This window comes from Orcinus orca, chromosome 9 (assembly GCF_937001465.1).
Source record: "Orcinus orca chromosome 9, mOrcOrc1.1, whole genome shotgun sequence".
NCBI lineage: Eukaryota > Metazoa > Chordata > Mammalia > Artiodactyla > Delphinidae > Orcinus > Orcinus orca.
Genome location: NC_064567.1, coordinates 12,309,915 through 12,330,243, shown reverse-complemented (window position 1 = coordinate 12,330,243; position 20,329 = coordinate 12,309,915). Strand labels below are relative to the sequence as shown.

The following is a 20,329-nucleotide window of genomic DNA, read 5'->3' as shown; positions in this document are numbered from 1 at the left end:
GCACATTTTCCTATTGACTGGTATGCTAGCTGTAGCCACTGCAAAGCCTTGCATCTTAAGGGCTTAGAGTATTACTTTTCAGTCTCCTTACCCCACTTCCTGGAACTTTTCTCAATTTGTGCTACATTTTTAGTGGACTTGGAAACTTCTTTTTCAATGTTTAGATAGTCTATGAAATCTTTACCTTACAAAGTGATTATTTCTGAAACATCAATGAACTGCTGATGAATGGACTGTGCATTCCTTAAGAGCCAGAATTTACCTCTGGTCCCTTCAGCACCTAACCCAGCATCTGCTACTTAGTAGGTACCAAACAAATATTGGGATGAATAATTGAGGGGAAATTAACTATACAGTCTGAGAACATAAGCACCAGGTCTTCTAGAGTCATTTTCATTTGTCTAAGCTGAAAGGTCATCTTTAAAAAGCTGGAGGTAGGACTAGAATTGGTGGTCTCATAGCTGACTATCAGAATCGCCCAGGGGAAGAGGGTGGAGCTTAACAGAAGTACAGATTGCTGTGCTGATCCCAGGAATCAAAATATCTAGAGGTAGACTGGGAATCTGTATTTTTCATAAGAGAGCCAGTTACAATGTTTGCAGTGAACCAGATACCCTCTAAGGGGTATCTTTCAGCAATAACTTTCTTTGGTTCAAATATTAACTAACTGATACAGAACCATTTTTTAAAAATTACCTCCATTCTGATTTGCCTTTTATCATCCTCATTCAGGGCCAGGTGAGCCAGTCGGGGATCTCTTCAACAGGGAAGCTCCCCTCCCGAAGCTCTAAGCATCTGAAGCTCACACCTGGTCCCTTCACCGATGCGATGACCTCACTGGCTCTGGTCAATATTAATCCCTTCACTCCGGAGTCCTATAGGAAACAATTCCTTAAATCCAATGGCAAGCGGAAAACCCGAGGCGACCTGTAAGTGTCCTGTTGCTATGACTTTTGAGAACTGATCTTACTATTGCCAAGTAGAAGGGGGAGTGTTAAACATTAGGAATAAACAAGAAGTCTGTCTGAATGAGTCGACATTGTGTTTATATATTCCCTCCTTTCTAAATGTCAGCGCTGGCTTTAACCTTCTTTGTCACAGAAATCTCTTTGTCTTCAGAGATGCTGAAGTGCACCGTAAAATGCCTTCTCTTTGAAAGAACAGGGCAGAGTAAGCAATAGATCTGTCTTATATTAGGGAGTTGAATGGGCTACGGAACTGCCCTCAAGGGCTCCCCTCTGGTTACTACAGAGTCCAGCAGTTGGGGAAGGTGTAGTGCTCGTTCCAGAGAGTATATTGCTGTTTTGAGTTTAGTGGTGTGACTGGTGACGAGAGCTACAGAGCAAGGATTTGAACTTCTCTGCACGTGATGGAAGGCTGGCTGAAGAGAAAAAGAGAGTGCTGCTTTTGGAGGTGCTAATAAATGGAAAGCCAGCTGCACTGTTCCACAAAGGCCACTGAATGGTAGAAATCACCTAAATAAGGACAGTGCAGATTACTCAGGGACATTTCTTTACTGTATCCTCAATGCTGCTTTTTTATAGACTGGAAGCACCTCTAAAACGGGCCAGTCATTTATGCTTAGATGTACTCAGCAGAATAAACGCACAGCTAACAATCTAAAAGCCTGTAGAACAGTTAATGTGCTGTGTTCTTTCGGAATGCATGACTACATATGAATCAGCCTTGTAGCCAGAATAGGTTTTTCTCAATACTATTTCCTGGATCTTAAGTAAACGGGACTTCAGCACAAGCACACTGGTCTATTCTTGTTACTAGTCCACTGCTTTTAGCTCTTTAGGATCTTTGTAAACCTTCACAGTGAATGGCTTCACCTCTCACTGAAGCTAGCAGGAAAAGACTGCTGATTTGAATTCCTGGCCCTGAAAGTGATGACATTTTAGTACAATAACTTAGTGATGCTGAGAGGGTATTTTCCCCTCTTCTTCACTGTGGCGTTGTTATTTTATAAAGTGTTAGAATGTAGTATTAAATGTAAGTCACAAGTGTCCTGCATCACCTAATTTGCACGCGTGTAATGTCCTCCACTTGCCCCTTCTACCCTGTACTCGTCCAGAAGAAGAACCTAGCTGGCTGATCTAGAAACTGAAATTTCGCTTAAAGATCCAGGATGCATCTGCTCGTGCCAAAGAGGGTGTCCGTCAGAGACTTCAGCTTAATGAAAAGTAATTGAAAACATCTTAGCCAGGATTAGAGCACATTCTGCTATACTTACAGTTGGCTTGTGACCCTAAGACAGGCCGGGTTCTAAGGGAGGCGGGTGTTGCAGGGGAAACGTATACTGGTGGTGAAGACCCCTTAGAGTTTCAGGTATGTTCTGCGCACTCTCTTGATCCGCATCTCAGCATACCTTGTTCCATTTGCCTAAAACCCTGTTCTTTTCTCTTAGCTGGTTCCTACTCATTCTTGGAATCTTAGCTTACATGTCCTCTTTTTTGGGAAAGGCTTTTACTCTTCAAATAATGAATTGGGTGCTGTCTATGGTATCCCTCGATATCTTGTTTTTATCCTGTCCTAAGTTCTTGTATTGAAAATTTCTGTTTATCCCTGTGCCCAAATATAGATTGAAGAGGGGAAGTAATTGTCGTATTTACTTGTAGAGCCCCCAAACCTAGCATAGTACTAGGCTCAATAAGTGCTAATCATACTCTGATATCACTTTTTTTTTTCCAAGTGAGGAAGCTGGTCCAGGAGAAGGCAAGGTAGAACAAGGGCTGCCTGCCAAGGTGAGCACAGTTCTTTGGTCCAGACGTCGTAACACAGTCATTTCATCCTAATGTCTCCTTTCTCCCTCCCTCCCTCCTTTCTCCCTTTTCTCCTCTCCTCCACACACCTTGTAGTAAATATGTTTTGCAGCTAAATTTATCTGGGCTCTTATCAGGGTCTATATTCTTAGCTAGTTGTTACCTTAGCATACAGTGTCTAACAAATCTATTGCTGAACCATTACCTTGGAGTATTCTTCAAGGCTTCTGCTACTGTCTTTGATCTGGGGAAAAATTATATACGCCAGAAGAAGTGAAGGGAAAATCAAGATATTTAAGGTCCAAAAATGAATAAGACAAAACAGAGAAAAAGGGCATAAAGCCAGAGGTCTAGACGTAAAATTTACCTCTTAAATGTGTCAGTATCCATTGATTTTTATAATGTTGATCTAGTATCCCTCATTTGATAATATAAACTAAGAAAATAATGCTGTAAATATTAATACCAGAGATGTTTGTTGCAGCCTTAACTGTAATAGCAAAAAAAAAAAAAAGGGGGAGTACTGAATGTCCAATAATAGAAGAATGGCCAAGTAAATTATAGTTTAAAGTCAGTGGAATATTAAATTACCATTAAGGTGCTTGAACATAGGCATGTTTTCATGATATTATAATGTTCAGTGCATGTAAGTGGGAGGGGGAGGGTCGGGGAGGGGGAGGGGGAGGGAGTGATATGGATGGTAAGGTGGTACTTGGTGTCTGAGATGAGGCTGGTAAGGTAGCAGGTAAGCACTACCAGCGCCTTCAGGCCTCTGATCAGAAGTGTGGGTTCCTAACTGATTCACTTTGTTATAAAGCAGAAACTAGCACACCATTGTAAAGCAATTATACTCCAATAAAGGTGTTAAAAATAAATAAATAAAATAGTAAAAAAAAAAAAAGTGTGGGTACCTCATGGGAAACAATTAGGTTTGTCTGATTCTACAGCATCATTTTGCAAAAGCAATCTTCCTATTAGAGGAGATGGAGAGAGGGCTGGTAGCTGTGGCAAATCCAGACTTGGAGGAAACAGAGCTTGAGACTGGCTAAGGGCAAGGGAAATTATAGATCTTGTTGATGAAGACTGGTTGGGACTGCATGTTGAAAATGAAGAGCTAGTAAGAGTCAAGATACTTTAAACACTTAAAGTTGGATGGCAGAAATTCTTGCTAAGGAGGATATTGGGAAAAGATGAGTTCACAGAGACGAATCAGCTTGGACTGAGATTCATATAAATCTCTGCATATTTTTGTCATCATAACCACCATTTACTGAGAATTTTATATATGTATATATTTGTAACATATATAATTCCCGTGTGATGTTTGACAGGACCCTGATGCATAGTTGCTTTGATCCTCATCTTACAAATGAGAAAACTGATAAAGGGGTTCAGTGACTTGCTCGAGTTATTTACTAGCAGAGCAATGAGTGATGTCATTAGTTGGCCAGTAGCGGGAGTGGTTGCTGTATCTGAGCACACATTCTGAAATAATCAATTTGACAATTTTGTTCTCCAGACTAAGATTTTTTTGGGAAGCAAACTGAATACAGTATGTTTATTCAACTTGAGATGAAACAGCAGCAGCCAGACTGTGAGACAAGTAAACAAGAGTCAAAGAGAGGTGTTCTCTTTGTTTAACATCCTCCTCCAAGAGCCCACCCGCTCCTTCAGCTCAGGACAGTAGCTCTGGCTGTGAGTGAGGTGTCCCCTCTAGGCACATATAGGGAAGAAGAGTATGGCCAGACAGAGGAAATAATACAGAAAAAGATGTAATAATATAGCAAAGAGAAATGCCAGTACAGAGTTGTATGACAGGTTATAAAGAACACAGAGAAGGTAGTCAGCAATTGTGGCAGGGTTGCAGAGGCGTTTGCTACCAAGAATATTGATGGATTTGCCTCAAAAGGCTTTTTGAAAACTTAGAGAAATTTAGGAATAATATGCCTTAATTTTATTCTCACAATATGTTAGGGAGAATTATTTTTTTTACTGAAATATTTCAGAGATGTGTTCTACGAGAAACCAACATGGCTTCCCGCTATGAAAAAGAATTCTTGGAGGTGGAAAAAATCGGGGTTGGGGAATTTGGTACTGTCTACAAGTGCATTAAGAGGCTGGATGGATGTGTTTATGCAATAAAACGCTCCACGAAACCTTTGGTAGGATCATCAGATGAGTGAGTACCTTTTAAATGTACTAGAAATACACACTTGGATTTGTCAAAGCATTTTGAATCAGGGCACTGACGTCATTTGCTACATTTCTTTAATCACCTCCCCCACCCCCGACCCACTGAAAGTTGTCTCACATTCATAACCTTTCTGAATTTTCAAGATCAGAGATAAATTATTTCCTGAAATATACCATGAGCATTTGGGATCATGTTGTGTTTTTGTTTTGTTTTTTTGTAGTTCTTGTGGCTTTTACTACTGATCTTACTGTTTTTTTTTTTAACAAATAGATTTATGGAATGATCTTCTGGTGCCTGTTTAGTTCATCAGAAATATTACCAAGTTATTATTAACTCACTGGTTATCTCTACTTTGCATTAATAATAAATTCAATAGTCAAGTTTCAAAGTTTCCTTCCTTGTAAGCAAGGAAAAACTAACAAAAATTTAAATTTCATTCCCAGAACTAAATGTTCAAGAGTTCTTCCTTTCCACAAGGAAAACAAATATTTTCAGATTCAGCCACTGCTTTTTATGAACTCTGGGGAATATAATACTAAAATGCTGAATCTGACATCAGTCTTTGGAATTCTTCATTTGAATAATGAAATTGATCAAGTACTATAGTTTGCTTTTTGTGTGTTGGATTTCCTATTGCATAATGAATATCTGCTCCCAAGACTGCCCCTGTGACTACATCATACTGGCTGAGTTTAATATTGACTATAACGATCGTTTAGCCTTCATAGGGAAGGTAGAGGTCCCATCACAATATCCACCATCAAGTCCATTTCTTCTTAAGCCCATCAGGGTTTTTAGATTGTGATATAGTGAAAATAAGAATCAAAGCAGCTCTGGGCTTCCCTGGTGGAGCAGTGGTTAAGAATCCGCCTGCCAATGCAGGGACACGGGTTCGAGCCCTGGCCTGGGAAGATCCCACATGCCATGGAGCAACTAAGCCCGTGCACCACAACTACTGAGCCTGAGCTCTAGAGCCCACAAGCCATAACTACTGAGCCCACGTGCCACAACTACTGAAGCCTGTGCGCCTAGAGCCCGTGCTCTGCAACAAGAGAAGCCACGACAATGAGAAGCCCGCTCACTGCAACAAAGAGTAGCCCCCGCTCACCACAACTAAAGAAAGCCCGTGCACAGCAGTGAAGACCCAATGCAGCCATAAATAAATAAATAAATAAATTTATTTATTTATTTAAAAAAAAAAAAGAATCAAAGCAGGTCTGCTGCTGAGGTAATAACCACCTAAGATTCCTCTCTACATATGTCATGTTCAATCAAAAAACCATGGACTTTGGTCCAGGACAACCAAGGTTCTGGTCTTAGATCTACTATCACCAGCTTGACTTTGGGTCAGTCACTTAACTTTCTAAAGCCTTAATCCTTGCCACTATATCATACTGAGGCATTACAAACATTAAATGTGATAAAATAGTAAGCAAGCAGTGAACACTCAGTAAATGTTCTGCCGTTGTTAGTAATGCCTCAGAGCTTGTCTTTTAAAAGCCTTTGTATGTCTATTATCTTGATTCAGTTTTCTCAGTGCTTTTCCGTCTCTTAGGAATTTGGCTATGCATGAAGTTTATGCTCATGCGGTGCTTGGGCATCACCCCCATGTGGTACGTTACTACTCTGCATGGGCAGAAGATGACCACATGGTCATTCAGAATGAATACTGCAATGGTAAGTACGTGGTCTCATATCTATGGAGAGGGAGATGAACTTTTAAGTCTTCAGAAAAAAATCTCTGCCTCCTTCTTGTAGCTTATGGCAGGTATATTAGAGTCATACCTAAAAGTCTGTACTACTGTTTTGTTTGGAAACAGACAGCTGGAGAAAATGAGTTGAGCTGCAAAGGAATTTCAGGCTTATGCTGTTATGTGTTTCTTTCAAAGCTGATGCACAGCTAATACACAGAAGCTATCACATCCTTCACACTTTAATTAATACTTAAAGAGAAAACTTTCACCCTGGTGGTTTGAATGGTAAATCATCCTTTTACCATTTACTAGGTATTCTAAAAGATGTAAGCCATAGTCCCTACGATTTTGGGGAAGGGGTGGTAAACTTATATAGCCAACTTCTGATTAACTTTGAAGTGGATTCCTGTGTTTGGGGATTGTTCATGTTTCTTGCTGCTTCTGACCTTTGAGCTTTAAGTATTCTCAGAAGAGTAAGGGCATGGGGTGGGGTGCTGGGACTGAAACTTAGTGACCTCAGATATATTCTCCTAGATCCTTCAGGACCATATATACACCGTAACCAGTAAAACCTTTTTTTTTCCTGGGCTACTTAAATTATAAAGAGTGGCCCTTCGGATTAACATATTTCTAATCCATGATTAATATTTCTAGTCTATGATTAAGGGGTGACATAACAGTAGTTGTGTATTGTTATTCTCGGAAATACATTTTCATCAAAATGTTCAGTGGTAAAGTAGAAAAGTGCTACCAGTTGAATAGAAGCTTGCCATCATTTTAGGATGCATCCATATTTTACAATCCATATTTTAGCCACAGTAATATTGGATAACGGCATCCCCCCCACAACATGTACACCCACCCTGTGCTTCTTTAATAGTACAGTCTGTCTTTGGGTAAGTTTGATGACCACTGGATAGCCCTGAGTATGTATGTCCAGCCTGGCTTTTGAGGGCAGTGATCACTGATAAAGCTTCATCACCGTATACATGATTGATTTTATAAGTAGGTAAGTAAATAACATTACGAGTTGCTAAAAACATAGAAAATGGTATAGAAGACATATCCTATAAAATAATGATTTGGCATTTCCCTTATTGTTTCCTTAGAGCCTGATTTTCTCATAGCCTTACCTGTGAACTTCATGAGTTTTTTTCCTTAATAAGCTCACCCCAAATCCCTTTTTCTAATAGTTTCTTTGGGATTAAAAAATGGACCCTTTCATTACACTTGTGATTGAGAGGTTGAGACTTTCTTATCATCTTCTCTTCTTAATTTCCTCTTATCATAACCTGAGATTCCCTATTCTTTTTCTCTCTTCCCTCTCTCTATAAAGAAGATTGATTTTATTTCCATGACATTTAGCTACTAACAAAGAGAATATCAAATTAAAAAATTAAAAAAGGGAAACACAACTAATTTTAACCTGCAGGCAATGTAAATTTTAACTGGGGCAATGTAAAAGTTTCAAATTTTCAAAAAGAATAAGATGAAGCGATCTATTACAAATCATCTTCTAATTCTTTTCAACATTTCAATACCTTCTATAGGCTCGACCCTGTATTAAGCTCTAGGGTGAGAAATACTGTAGAGTGAGATAAGGTAAGTAAGTCCTTATCTTCGAGGAGCTTTATTCCATCTCCTCTGTTAAAATGAATACAAAAGAGACAATCTGATGCAAAGCCATATGGTACAACTGTGGATACAAATCATTCAGAGAGGATGAATGTGAACAAGAGGGAGTGTGGTGGGATGGGCCTGGGCTTTAAAGTCAGGCAGACCTGGGTTCAAAATCCAGCTCTGTCACATAGTAGTTGTAGGATCACTGGGCTGTCATTTAATCTCAATGAGTAAAGAGACAGTAATATTTACCTAAGGGAGTAGTTTGAAAATTAGCAGCAATCTATGTCAAATGGTAGCACAATATCAAGTCCCAATACATAGTAAGAACTTGATAATACTTGTCATTAGCATATCCGGAGAAAATCTCATAAAGGAGGTAAGACTTGAATGAAAACTTGCAGAAGGATTACTAGAGTTTAGGCAAGGAGAAGGAAGACCACCCAGTTAGGGGAACAGCAGGCAGGCTAAGAGCACCGTGCTGGGAAGGGTCTGGCCTAGCAGATGGTAAGGAGACTAACAGGCCTGAGGTGACCCTACAGGAGGAAATAAGATCAGCAAGGTAAAGGGTGGGAAGACTGCAGTGAGCCGTGAAAGCCAGGCAGTGAGTCTGACTAGATGGGATAGATTATGGGGAATCATTGTTTGTTCATCATGGAGGTTCACCAGCTTCACTCAACGCTTGCCAATTAAAATGGGACTGTGATTTAGCAAAATGTAATTCACATACATTGAACCTTTCATATGTGAACTGATCATGGAAAATAAAGCATGCCCTTATACCTTGTTTGTAGTTAAGGATAATCCATGTTGAGACTTTGCCTGATGGCTCTAAGTAAAGGATAATAAGCCCAAAGTATGTGTAAAGTAGCGGAGTAGTCGGTGCCTCATTCTTTCCACTCCCTCCCCACTGCATCCTCTCCCTCTTTCTCACCTCTTCATCCTTATGCCCTGTTTCCCCATGCCCACCCTTACCCCTCACCCCTAGCCTCTCATAGCAGTCCGGCTGGAACATGTACTCTTATGGTGTTAACTCTGATTATAAGTTAGATGATTTTGATAACTTAGATTTTAACTATTAGAGGCTAACAGTCATCTGATTTCCCCTCCTGTCCCTCCTGAACCCTGAACTAATCAAAAGTTCCCTGCTTCTCTGACACCCTAGCCAAGATCCCCTACAAGCCACCTCTGGGCCAGCCTCAGAAATATGAAGGTTTTCCGGTAGCAGGCTGATTCTGCAACAACCGGGATTCTAACCGATTCAGGACTGGATGATTAATCTCTCCCTAAAGGCAGTATTTTCTTTTGACATCTCTGTCACGGAAGTTTTACAGGGCATGTTCCCCTAGAATGGTGGTTCTCATACTTGCTCAAGTGACATGACATTCAGAAGTCTGTGTCTTCTGTGGAACACCATGAATACTGGTTATATTTTTCCACCAAATAAGGAACAACTTTACCAGCAGAAAAATATGCTTTGTGTTGTTGGTGGCAACCTAAAATCAAGATTGTGAGAATACAAATGTATGAACACAATATCCTGTTGAGTCGTTGGCCTGCTTTTTGCATTTCATTGTTGGAAGGCATTTGCTATTTATTTGTTTCGGTACCTGTTAGGCCTCACGAGCAGACAGGAAAACATGGATATATTTTTCTTAAGTTTTTTTTTTTTCCTGCCAAGTAGGGTGAGTATCTTTATTTTATCTAAAGGAAGGAATTCAGCAACTCATCTCATAAAGGTGGTTTGAAAAGAGCTGCCAGGAGCTGGCTGTTTCCTCCTAGGGCACCATGCTGGCAGGAGCCAACTCCAGGGGGTACCTTGGGTTACAGAGCTAAGGCTCCAGTGCAGCTGGGTGAGATTACGAGGGATTAAGTTTACAGTTCATTCAGTATTGCTATGTCTATAAACACATACTTCCTTGTTAATACTATTTAGTAAAGAACAGTTAACTATGCTCTTCTATAAGAGTGTGTGGACGACCAGCTTTAGCTCTAGCAAAAAGGATATTCTAATACAGTCGTATAAATGAGTACTTTCCAGTAACTTCTACTCTTCTAATTACCTCTTGGCTATCTTTAATATTACCTATAGAGATTCTAAGTAACTAAAAGTGCTGCTAGTACTGGTCTAGTTACCCTTACTAAATATCTGCAGCTCTTCAGGGGATTAGAAATACCTCTGCTTATAATCTAAAGGAACATATTAAGTGGATCCTAAGTAACCTAGGATGCTTCTTTCTTTCCCTACCTTTCATAGGGTCCTTGACTCAGCCTCTCTTTTCCCTCTGTTACCAGAGTAGACATTCAGTTCAGAAAATACTTATTACATGCCAGACCTTGGCACAGTGAAGATGAATGAGCTGTGGACCCTGTCCTAAAGGAACACCGGGGCTAGTGGGGACCCGGGGGCTTTGTCGCAGCTCATAACCTTATCCGCAAACTTAGTATTGAGGTGACTGCACTTTTAACAAGCACAACGCACTCTTTCTTTACTTATTCTTCCTTTCTAATTAATGTCTCTGACATTCCATAAATTCTTTTCTCAGAAGACTCCCAGGGGAAAAAAAAATAACCTTTACTTTAGCCCTTTTTGTGTTTCTGAAAGGGGCTGAATTCTCCTTTCTGAACTTATTTTGACATGGCAGCTCACGCTTTAAATTCAGTTTCACATAGATACTTTAAAGTATCGATTTCCTTAAAAGTACAGTTACCATCTCAGATCCTCCTGTTCTGATATATACTTGGAGGGTGGAGCTGTGGGCTTTCTGACAGGGGGTCCCAGGAGTCTCTAATTCGACTGAAGAGGCTGCCAACAAATGCTAATTAATGAAACAAAGGGTTCAGAAGCATTCTAATAACTTAGGATAGGAGCATCTAAGATCAGGTAGTCAGATGAGCCGGGGCCTTATCTTTTTATTGATAACAATGATAAATAGTTGATATACAAACACGGTGGCTCAAATAGGGTTTAGGTGTATATGGAGGTTTTATATTTTCCTTGGGTCAGCAATCATTACATGTTCTTATTTCATGATATATATATATATATATATATATATATATATATATATATATATTTTTTTTTTTTTTTTTTTGCGCTGTGTGGGCCTCTCACCATTGTGGCCTCTCCCGTTGCGGAGCACAGGCTCCGGATGCGCAGGCTCAGCGGCCATGGCTCACGGGCCCAGCTGCTCTGCAGCATGTGGGATCTTCCTGGACTGGGGCACGAACCTGTGTCCCCTGCATCGGCAGGCGGACTCTCAACCACTGCGCCACCAGGGAAGCCCTCATGATATATATTTTAATGGAATGAAACTTGAAGCCAATTACATTAAAATTACTAATGGCCTATAATTACTAACTTGATACCAACATGGAATTATTCATCAACACCATAGTAGCTACATGACTAGGCCTGATTGGCCTTCTGGTTAATAACTAGGTAAAGCTTTTAAAATGTTAGTTGGGGCATACTCAAAGCAATAGGGCCACATATTGGATACCTAGGATATGGCATTTTCTTTTCCTCTTTAAAGGCCCTTAACTCCTCTTTCCAGTATGTCTGTGGTATAGACAGGGATCAGATCTTATGTTTCAGACTGACACTGAAGCAGTTTATACTTGCTGGACTGCGTTCACTCATGAGGAATTTATTGAATACGTACTATGCTTTCATTTATAAGATTCATACCTTTTCTCTCATTTTGCGGGGCTACTCTCTGTTTTTCTTTCCCAGGTGGGAGCTTGCAAGCTGCTATATCTGAAAACGCAAAGTCTGGCAATCATTTCCAAGAGTGCAAACTCAAAGACATCCTTCTACAGATTTCCCTTGGGCTTAAGTACATCCACAACTCTGGCATGGCACACCTGGACATCAAACCTAGTCAGTACAGCTCTCCTCTGGCCGTATTTAGTTCTTTCCCCACTGTTGTCAGAATCTGTGCCTGCGTGTCTATCAAGTGTCAAAGATGCTGTTTGCTGGCAGAATCCCTTTCATCAGTTCCCCTTTCCCCCCTCCCCTGCCCAAATTTCAGTTAAAGAGCTTTAACCATTTCCCCCCGGGCCTAGAGGACAGAGAGTAAGGACTCCCAGATAGTGAAGCAAAAGTATGAAAATAAGTGTTTAATTTACCGCATAGATAAATGACAGCATATTGGCTGCATCCTGACTTTTTACAGCTAGTGCTCTACTCTTTCTAACTCAGCCCTGATCGAAGTGAGCAGAAATGAATGGTTTAGGCACTCATTAATGTGAAATGCGAGGAAATGTTGTTACTATTCTGTGGTTTTGATTATTTCTTTGTTTTGAGGCCACCAGCCTCTTCAGAGGATGGAGTATGTTTGAGGTTTAAGTTTCACTGAAATAGGTATTATCAATCACTCAGCTGTTCAGAAGTAGTGTGAGAGATTCCATGGAAGAAAAGAAACCTTGGTAGTCTTGTTACATGCACACAGAAAAGGAGGGTGACTGAAATGTTATTTACAGAAAAGAATCTCGGGTGAAAAAGTTTAGGATTCATTACTTAACGACAATTCTGTATTTTTTCAGGTAACATCTTCATATGTCATAAGATGCAAAGTGACTCTCCAGTAGTCCCAGAAGAGATTGAAAATGAAGCTGATTGGTTTCTCTCTGCCAATGTGATGTATAAAATTGGTGAGTCTGTCTTGTAACCTGATTGGTATACTATTATCCTATAAAATTTATGCTGATGACTCTACTCCATTTATTCCAGTTTTAAGAAAGACATGCTTTTAAAGAACTCTATTTCTTTTTTTCTTTTTTTAGGTGACTTGGGTCATGTGACATCAATAAGCAAGCCCAAAGTGGAAGAGGGAGATAGTCGCTTCCTGGCTAATGAGATTTTGCAAGAGGTATAGATTAGGGAAATGGAGGGTATTTTATAATCCATTGAACATTTTGAGTTTCAAATGAATGTTGACAGTGCAGGAAATGAAAAGTATATATTTATAATTTAAATTTATATTATCCTTTTTCTATCCAGAATGGAGACCAAAGATAGGAGAGAAACTTTTGCAAAAAAAGCGTGGGGAAAGCTGGCTCAAACATGGATTAATCAAAATTTTTACTGTTTTTCGTGAAGGTCCTTTCTACTTTTTAGAATTCTTAAATTTACGGATTTCCTAGTAGAAAGGAAGCTGTTATTGGTTGAACCCATCTTTATCATGCTACTATCCTTTTGATAGCACCTCCAGCTTTGGTCATTGGAATGACCTTCAGTTATTGCTCACCTTCTAAGATGTCTGTGAGTCTGGCCTAGGAAGGATATAACTTTCTACAGGATAAAAATCAGGGGGGAAAAAGAGGAGTCTTTCCTATCTGTGATCAGACAATCTATGCTTCAAGCCTCTTTGAGCCTGAGAGAGCAAAATGGCGCTGAGATTCTGCCTCAGACTCTTTGGGGCAGGGCAGTGCTAATCAAGTGGATTTGTGCCCTGAGATAGACCACTATCTTCCCTAGAGATAGACCACTAACCACAGCAGATATAACCTTGCCCACTGCGTCTGTTTAAGTTCATGTGCATTCAAATGGATCTCTCTTACCAGTTGTGTTTTAGTCTAGACTCCCTTCACTTGGCGAACTAACCGGCCTTCCTGTCTTCTGTTTTGAAGAATTATCAGCACCTTCCTAAAGCAGACATATTTGCCTTGGGATTGACCATTGCAGTGGCTGCGGGAGCAGAGTCATTACCTACCAATGGGGCTGCGTGGCATCACATCCGTGAGGGGAATCTTCCAGACATTCCTCAGGAGCTCTCCAAAGAATTTCACCAACTACTCAAGGTGGTGTCTCTAATGAAATGAAGAGAGGATGGAAATGTCTGTTTTTTAAAAAATGTAATGGCAAGTAGGTGGGAAAAGGGAAATGATGGTGCCATTGACAGCAGGGAAGCATGACTAGGAAGCCCAGAAAAACAGGACAGACTGAAAGGTTCTCTAGGAAACTTAGAGCATATCATGAAAACCTTTTGTTATAGTTTAAAACTCCTATTGTATTTTTCATTTACCCTTCCTAATAACCCCGTGAGGTGGGCAGATGAGGAAACCAAGACTCAGAGCAGTTCCTTGACTTGTATTTCACTTTCGATAATTGATTAATTCCAGAATCAAACCTGCTCTTAGGCTCCTATGTCAGGGTTTTAACTACAGTCAATGGTAACAGTGATGTTACTCAAAAAACTGAATTTTGCTTGTATAGAGGAAATAGAAGTTACTTTATTGATGGATAACTGACAATCCCACCAGTTATTTGAGCAGAAGAAAGGCATAATGTTAATTTAGGAATCTATGTGTTCCTTGTCCTTAATGATACCTGAGTATGTGAAGGGACAAGGAAAAGAAGGTATTATGTTGAAACAAAGAGAGGTACAAGAATACCTACACTGTCAAGAAGCTAGAATTATACTAGAAAAGCAATGTATATGTAAGACTTACTTCATAGCTTAAGGAACAGGATTGGTTAGAATCCCTAAAATAGCCTTAGAAATATCTGCTCTCTTGGAGATTAAATTTGAGTTTCACAGTTTACCTGAACACTTCTGCTTTCCTGAAAGAAGGCAAACCTTTCCTCACAGTGGTCTTCTGTTCATAGACTAATCACCTATTTCTATGTGTAAATTGCTCTTAGATTTAGTTGATTCTAACTGAGTACCTCACTGCTGTCCCTGTGCTAGGTAATATGCATATGTGAATTCATTTAATTCTCACAATAGCCCAGAAGGTGAATATCGCTATCCTAAATATAGGAAAGGGAGACTGAGTTTCAGCAAAGGTACGTGATTTGCTCAAGGCTACATAATAAGTGGTGGAGCTGGCTCTGAACGTTGCTCCCCAAATGGAAGGGTCAGTGTTTTCTTCATTATTCAACACTACTAATTTCCATATATTAGGTATTTTCAACTGTATTCCAGTCATTTTAGGCTATACGCATCCTCTACCTGAAGATAAATGCTGTAGGAATACTGTCATGGTGGGATATCCTTAATTAATTTTAAGTGAAAAATGAGCACGTTATGGTAGAAAGTGAGCTGAACTAGCAGTTGGGTAACCCAAGTTTTAGTCTTGGGCCTGTCAATAACTGAGACAAGCCACTTTCTATCTCAGGACCTCAGTTTCTTCCTGCTTAAAATTAAGGCAATTAAGCTGGTTCATCATTCATCCAGCTCTAAAATATGCTACTTAAGGACAACTCAAAGGTATGGATGGCTCATGCTACCAGATAAGGATGATATTCCTCTCCCAGGTGGAGCTAAGTTTTCATTTATTTCTTCCCTTTGCACAAAGGAGAAGCGAGTTTCACAAAATCCACCTGCAGAAGCTGGGTTGGAGTTGGCTTGGGGGGGAGATTTTTCTCAACAGTGAAGGTTCTATTTCCTCCTCTTTGGTCCTACCTCATCAGAACATGATCCACCCCGATCCAGCAGAGAGACCTTCTGCAGCAGCTCTGGCCAAAAGTCGAGTTCTCTGTCCCTCCCTGGGGAAAACAGAAGAGCTTCAGCAGCAGTTGAACTTGGAAAAGTTCAAGACAGCCACGTTGGAAAGGTAGATTTTGGATGCTGGAGTTGAGAAAGAATCTATTGATGTACTACTCACAGTGACATGACTGGTCTGATGTGTCTTCTCTATGGATTCGAGTGGAATCCAACAGTATGACACAGGGGCCCCTGCCCACAAGGAGGCTAGTAGCATGGGGCCCTTTGTAACAAGGGGCTGGATGCTCCGTGACTAGACGGCTTGAGAGCGAAAATTCCAGTCAATGCAAATGAATACAAGGAAATACAACTGGTAAAGAAAAATTAGCAGGATTCTGAGTGACCAGAGTTTTAAAGTAACTGGTGGATGATCACCTGATATAAGATAACCATAGTTAAAGAGGGAAGATATCTATTAGAAATCCATTCAATCTTGGGGGCAGGCAGATATTCTGTCTTGGCAAATGTTTAGAGAAAGAGGTATTTTTCCAAGCCAAAGGAAGCAGTCCTATTACTTACGCATGTAAGCTTGTATTCATGCATGCATTTACTTATTAACCTATTCCTTCATTTAACAAATTAATTAATTAGATAGGGTGGGCTTGGTATTATAAAGGTCAGGAAGTGATGTTTGAGCACGGTTCTGAAGGCATTTTAAAGTAATTATTACATACTGTGAAATGTTGAAAATATAAAAGCAGACGAGAAATGGTCCTTGTCTAGAATAAACTTAGAGGTCCAGTTTCTTTTGGCTGCACAACCCATCTTAAAATGATTAGTTTGAAAAGTCCCCCAAATGATTTCTTGGCAATGAGTTGTGGAAGCTCTAACTGAGCCTTTAGTCAGGTAATCCTTCCTAATAAACTCAATAATTTTTTGCTTTTTGAAACTGTCTAGACCAGGGGTTGGCATACTTTTCTGTATAGTAGTATTTCACCCTTTGTGGGCCATATGATCTTAGCTGCAACGACTCAACTCTACTGGAGTGATGTGAAAGTGGCCATAGACCATATACAAATGAATGGGAATGGCTGAGTTCCAGTAAGACTTTATTTACAGAAACAGATGGCAGGCCAGATTTGACCCATGGGCTGCGCTTCGCAGACCCCTGGAGCTTTCATATATAGCCTCTAGAGTTGTTCTCTTATTTTTCTTTAATTTTAAAGACCATTTATGCCCCAATCAGTAGAATTCAGTAAGCCAAGCCTGCTGTGTGTTGAGGCATGTGTGAAGTAGCCATTTTTTAAGATAATCACAAGAGCTAATTTTCTATTCTGTGTATAATTCAGTCTTGTTTCTATAAATCCTGAAATAAAAAGAAAAATCTCTATCAGTTTTTTTTTCACTTTTTAGAAAATTTTTATTTTAATTTTTTTTAAACATCTTTATTGGAGTATAATTACTTTACGATGGTGTGTTAGTTTCTGCTTTATAACAAAGTGAATCAGCTATACACATACATATATCCCCATATCTCCTCCCTCTTGCGTCTCCCTCCCTCCCATCCTCCCATCCCACCCCACTAGGTGGTCACAAAGCACCGAGCCGATCTCCCTGTGCTATGTGGCTGCTTCCCACTAGCTATCTATTTTACATTTGGTAGTGTATGTATGTCCATGCCACATCTATATCAGTTTTGATCATAAATATTATCTCTAATTTAGGACTAAGTAACGTACATTTTTCCTCTTTAATTCCAGGGAACTGAAAGAAGCCCAGCAGGCCCAGTCCCCCAAGGAATGCCACAGTGTCCCTGGGGTCTCTGGGACCCCCATGGGATCAAGAAGCACCAAACGCCTGGTGGGAGGAAAGAGTGCCAAGTCTTCAAGCTTCACCTGGGGGCAGTCTTCCCCATAAGAACTCCTTTCACACCAACTCACCTTTTATCCCCCAAATAGATACCGACTGTGTCAACCTTTCTCTTGTAAAGGGAGAAACTAATGGACTTGGGTGCCCAAAGATTTCAAAAGCCACTCCTAAATTAGCATTTTCAGCCAAGATCCTACAGCTATCAAGACTTCCTAGCAGCAATGGTCGTAGGTATTATCATTGGTAGCCATTTCTCTTCTCTCTTGCTACATTCCTAACACCACCTGTCAACAGTTCGTTCACTTCTCAGATTTGTTGGTGCGCAACGGGAAAGCATGGACCTCTGAACTGAAAGCAGCCCTTTGTGCAGGCTGTGGGCTATGAGGCTGCCTACCTACCTATCAAGGATCCCAGGGACTCTCCGGGCAAACAGAAAGGAATTCAATTTGGTTTTGAGTTGAGGTAACAGTTTACAAGAAAGTGTGCCTGGATTTCAACAACATTTCCCAGGTTAGATGAATTTATTCCTCAAGGAATTTTCAGCCACTTTGAGCAAGTAGTTTTCCTACTGCATTCTCTGAATGGAGCCAACCCCTTTCTCTGATGTTGTATTTATTAAGTTAATGACTTCACCACCATATGAAGTGGGTAGAAATAAGACTCTACATAACTTCACATTTCTGAGCTGGCTATAAACTTGTGGAACAAAGCCACTGGGTAGAGGGTTCAAGGGAAATTTGATGTGGTTTGTTGTCCCTCAATCTATTTGCTTTGAGCCTCTTGTAACTGTTATAACTGGTTTTGATTCTCTGGTTATCACCAATTTCTCCTTGATTTTAACAGACGTTGGCTTTGCTTCCTGTGATTTAACTTATTTTATCCAAATCCTTTACTCTGTATATATATTTTTAAAGGACTAGAATGTTTGTAAATAAAGGTTTTTATCTTGTCCAAAGCCAAATATGAGTAAAGCACTCGTCTTTATAAATATGCAACTAACAAAGAATACGAAATTTATGTTGGAAACCATGAGTAGATAGGAGAGAGAATCCAATAGGCTGGTACTAACAGGTCTTGGCTTTAAGGACCAGCTTCACGGCCCTAAAAGCTAATAATGGCCAAGCTATGATACAAAATAATGTGGGTCGTAAAGGCATTTGAGAACTCCTAGCTGTGTCATATTGATGACGTTAGCCTCTTCATGGCTCGTAGGCTTTTTGGCTGCCTTGTTTTCTTCTTTTCCCTTAATTTTTAAAAGCAAATTAAGAAGTTTTTAAAATTGAATGAATCGGGCTCCCCTGGTGGCGCAGTGGTTGGGAGTCCGCCTGACGATGCAGGGGACACGGGTTCGTGCCCCAGTCCGGGAGGATCCCACATGCTGCGGAGCGGCTGGGCCCGTGAGCCATGGCCGCTGGGCCTGTGTGTCTGGAGCCTGTGCTCCGCAACGGGAGAGGCCACAACGGTGAGAGGCCCGCGTACCGCAAAACAAACAAATTGAATAAATCATTGAACAAACCATCACATCATTCCTCTGTTTTGGAGTAGCAATTTCTTCCATGCAATTAAGTGGGGTATAGTGCTCTGTATTGCCCATTGACATTTAAAAAAATGAGTCTTTATTCAGGTTTTTTTTTCCCCTGTACTCTTATGTATTTTTTTTTATATTGGAGTATAGTTGATTATTCAGGTTTTAAAACTGAGTTAATTTATCTCTTGCCTCCCTGACACCAGCCATGTCCCTTGTGGTACAGTGCTGCAAGGTCAACCACACTTTACGATTTATAAGCAGGTATGTTATTAAGAGTATGCAATGTATAGCCCACAATTCTGTGGTTACACTTTTCTTCTCAGGCATTGACAACTACTATTAGGGCCTATGACCCCTTCTCTACTACGTTCCTCAAAGATTGTTCTAGCACCTGAACGGACCCGATGCCAGACTGTTGGTTTCTCTCCATTTCTCTCTGCTGGGCTCCACAGTAGCAGGAAGTCACCAAAAGAGCAGGCAGCTGCACAGACACTGAGTGTGAGAGGGACTGGATCCTCAATGGGTTCGGAATTTAATCCCTTCCATTTCAGTTGGAAGTTGACCCCTGGCCTCAGTGAGAAACTCCATCCTCAGTCATGAAGTTCTGTTTCTTAAACATGAACACTGACGTTAAGGCGCCAACAGACAATCTTGAGTTAAAGAAATCTTATAAAGAAATACTACTGTGCTTTACTAAGCTTTAACACATCTACCAATTTATAGAAGCTATTTATCTAAAACTGTAGAAAGATGAACACTGAAAGTTAAATGTCAACATTTCAGCCTGAATAGTTAGGTATCTTAAAAATCTCTGTATGAACCATACTGTCAATCTTGAGTTGCATAAAAACTGTCAGGTTGAGTTTTTTTTTGTTTTTTTTGTTTTTTTGCGGTACGCAGGCCTCTCACTGTTGTGGCCTCTCCCGTTGCGGAGCACAGGCTCTGGACGCGCAGGCTCAGCGGCTATGGCTCACGGGCCCAGCCACTCCGCGGCATGTGGGATCTTCCCGGACCGGGGCACGAACCCGTGTGCCCTGCATCGGCAGGCAGACTCTCAACCACTGCGCCACCAGGGAAGCCCAGGTTGAGTTTTTTAAAAAATTTAACAAAATGCAAATCAAAACTACAATGAGGTATCACCTCACACCAGTTAGAATGGGCATCATCAGAAAATCTACAAATAACAAATGCTGGAGAGGGTGTGGAGAAAAGGGAACTCTCTTGCA

At 40.5% G+C, this 20,329-nt stretch overlaps 1 protein-coding gene and 1 long non-coding RNA gene across 4 annotated transcripts in view; one reads left to right on the top strand and one right to left on the bottom strand.

The window, feature by feature from the left end:
• The window catches only part of LOC117202289 (uncharacterized), a 34,977-nt gene that overhangs the window by 10,491 nt on the left and 4,157 nt on the right, over positions 1–20,329 (bottom strand). Inside the window, exons 1-4 of one of the 3 annotated variants that reach the window (XR_004484519.2) lie at positions 15,888–17,247; positions 15,686–15,768; positions 13,991–14,087; positions 697–875 (exon numbers count right to left, since the gene is read on the bottom strand). This is a non-coding gene — a long non-coding RNA (uncharacterized LOC117202289). Of the gene's footprint in view, positions 1–696; positions 876–13,990; positions 14,088–15,685; positions 15,769–15,887; positions 17,248–20,329 lie in introns of those variants that run through there. The other 2 variants (XR_007479372.1, XR_007479373.1) reach the window with 2 other exon arrangements.
• WEE2 (WEE2 oocyte meiosis inhibiting kinase) overlaps positions 1–20,329 on the top strand; it is a 24,653-nt gene extending 4,324 nt beyond the window's left edge. Inside the window, exons 2-12 of the mRNA XM_004272127.3 lie at positions 733–929; positions 2,696–2,747; positions 4,772–4,944; positions 6,515–6,636; positions 12,010–12,156; positions 12,822–12,929; positions 13,062–13,147; positions 13,908–14,078; positions 15,694–15,836; positions 17,467–19,960; positions 20,187–20,329. Of these exons, the coding sequence (XP_004272175.1) occupies positions 733–929; positions 2,696–2,747; positions 4,772–4,944; positions 6,515–6,636; positions 12,010–12,156; positions 12,822–12,929; positions 13,062–13,147; positions 13,908–14,078; positions 15,694–15,836; positions 17,467–17,623 (1,356 nt within the window). The 3' untranslated portion in view covers positions 17,624–19,960; positions 20,187–20,329. The remainder of the gene's footprint in view (positions 1–732; positions 930–2,695; positions 2,748–4,771; positions 4,945–6,514; positions 6,637–12,009; positions 12,157–12,821; positions 12,930–13,061; positions 13,148–13,907; positions 14,079–15,693; positions 15,837–17,466; positions 19,961–20,186) is intronic.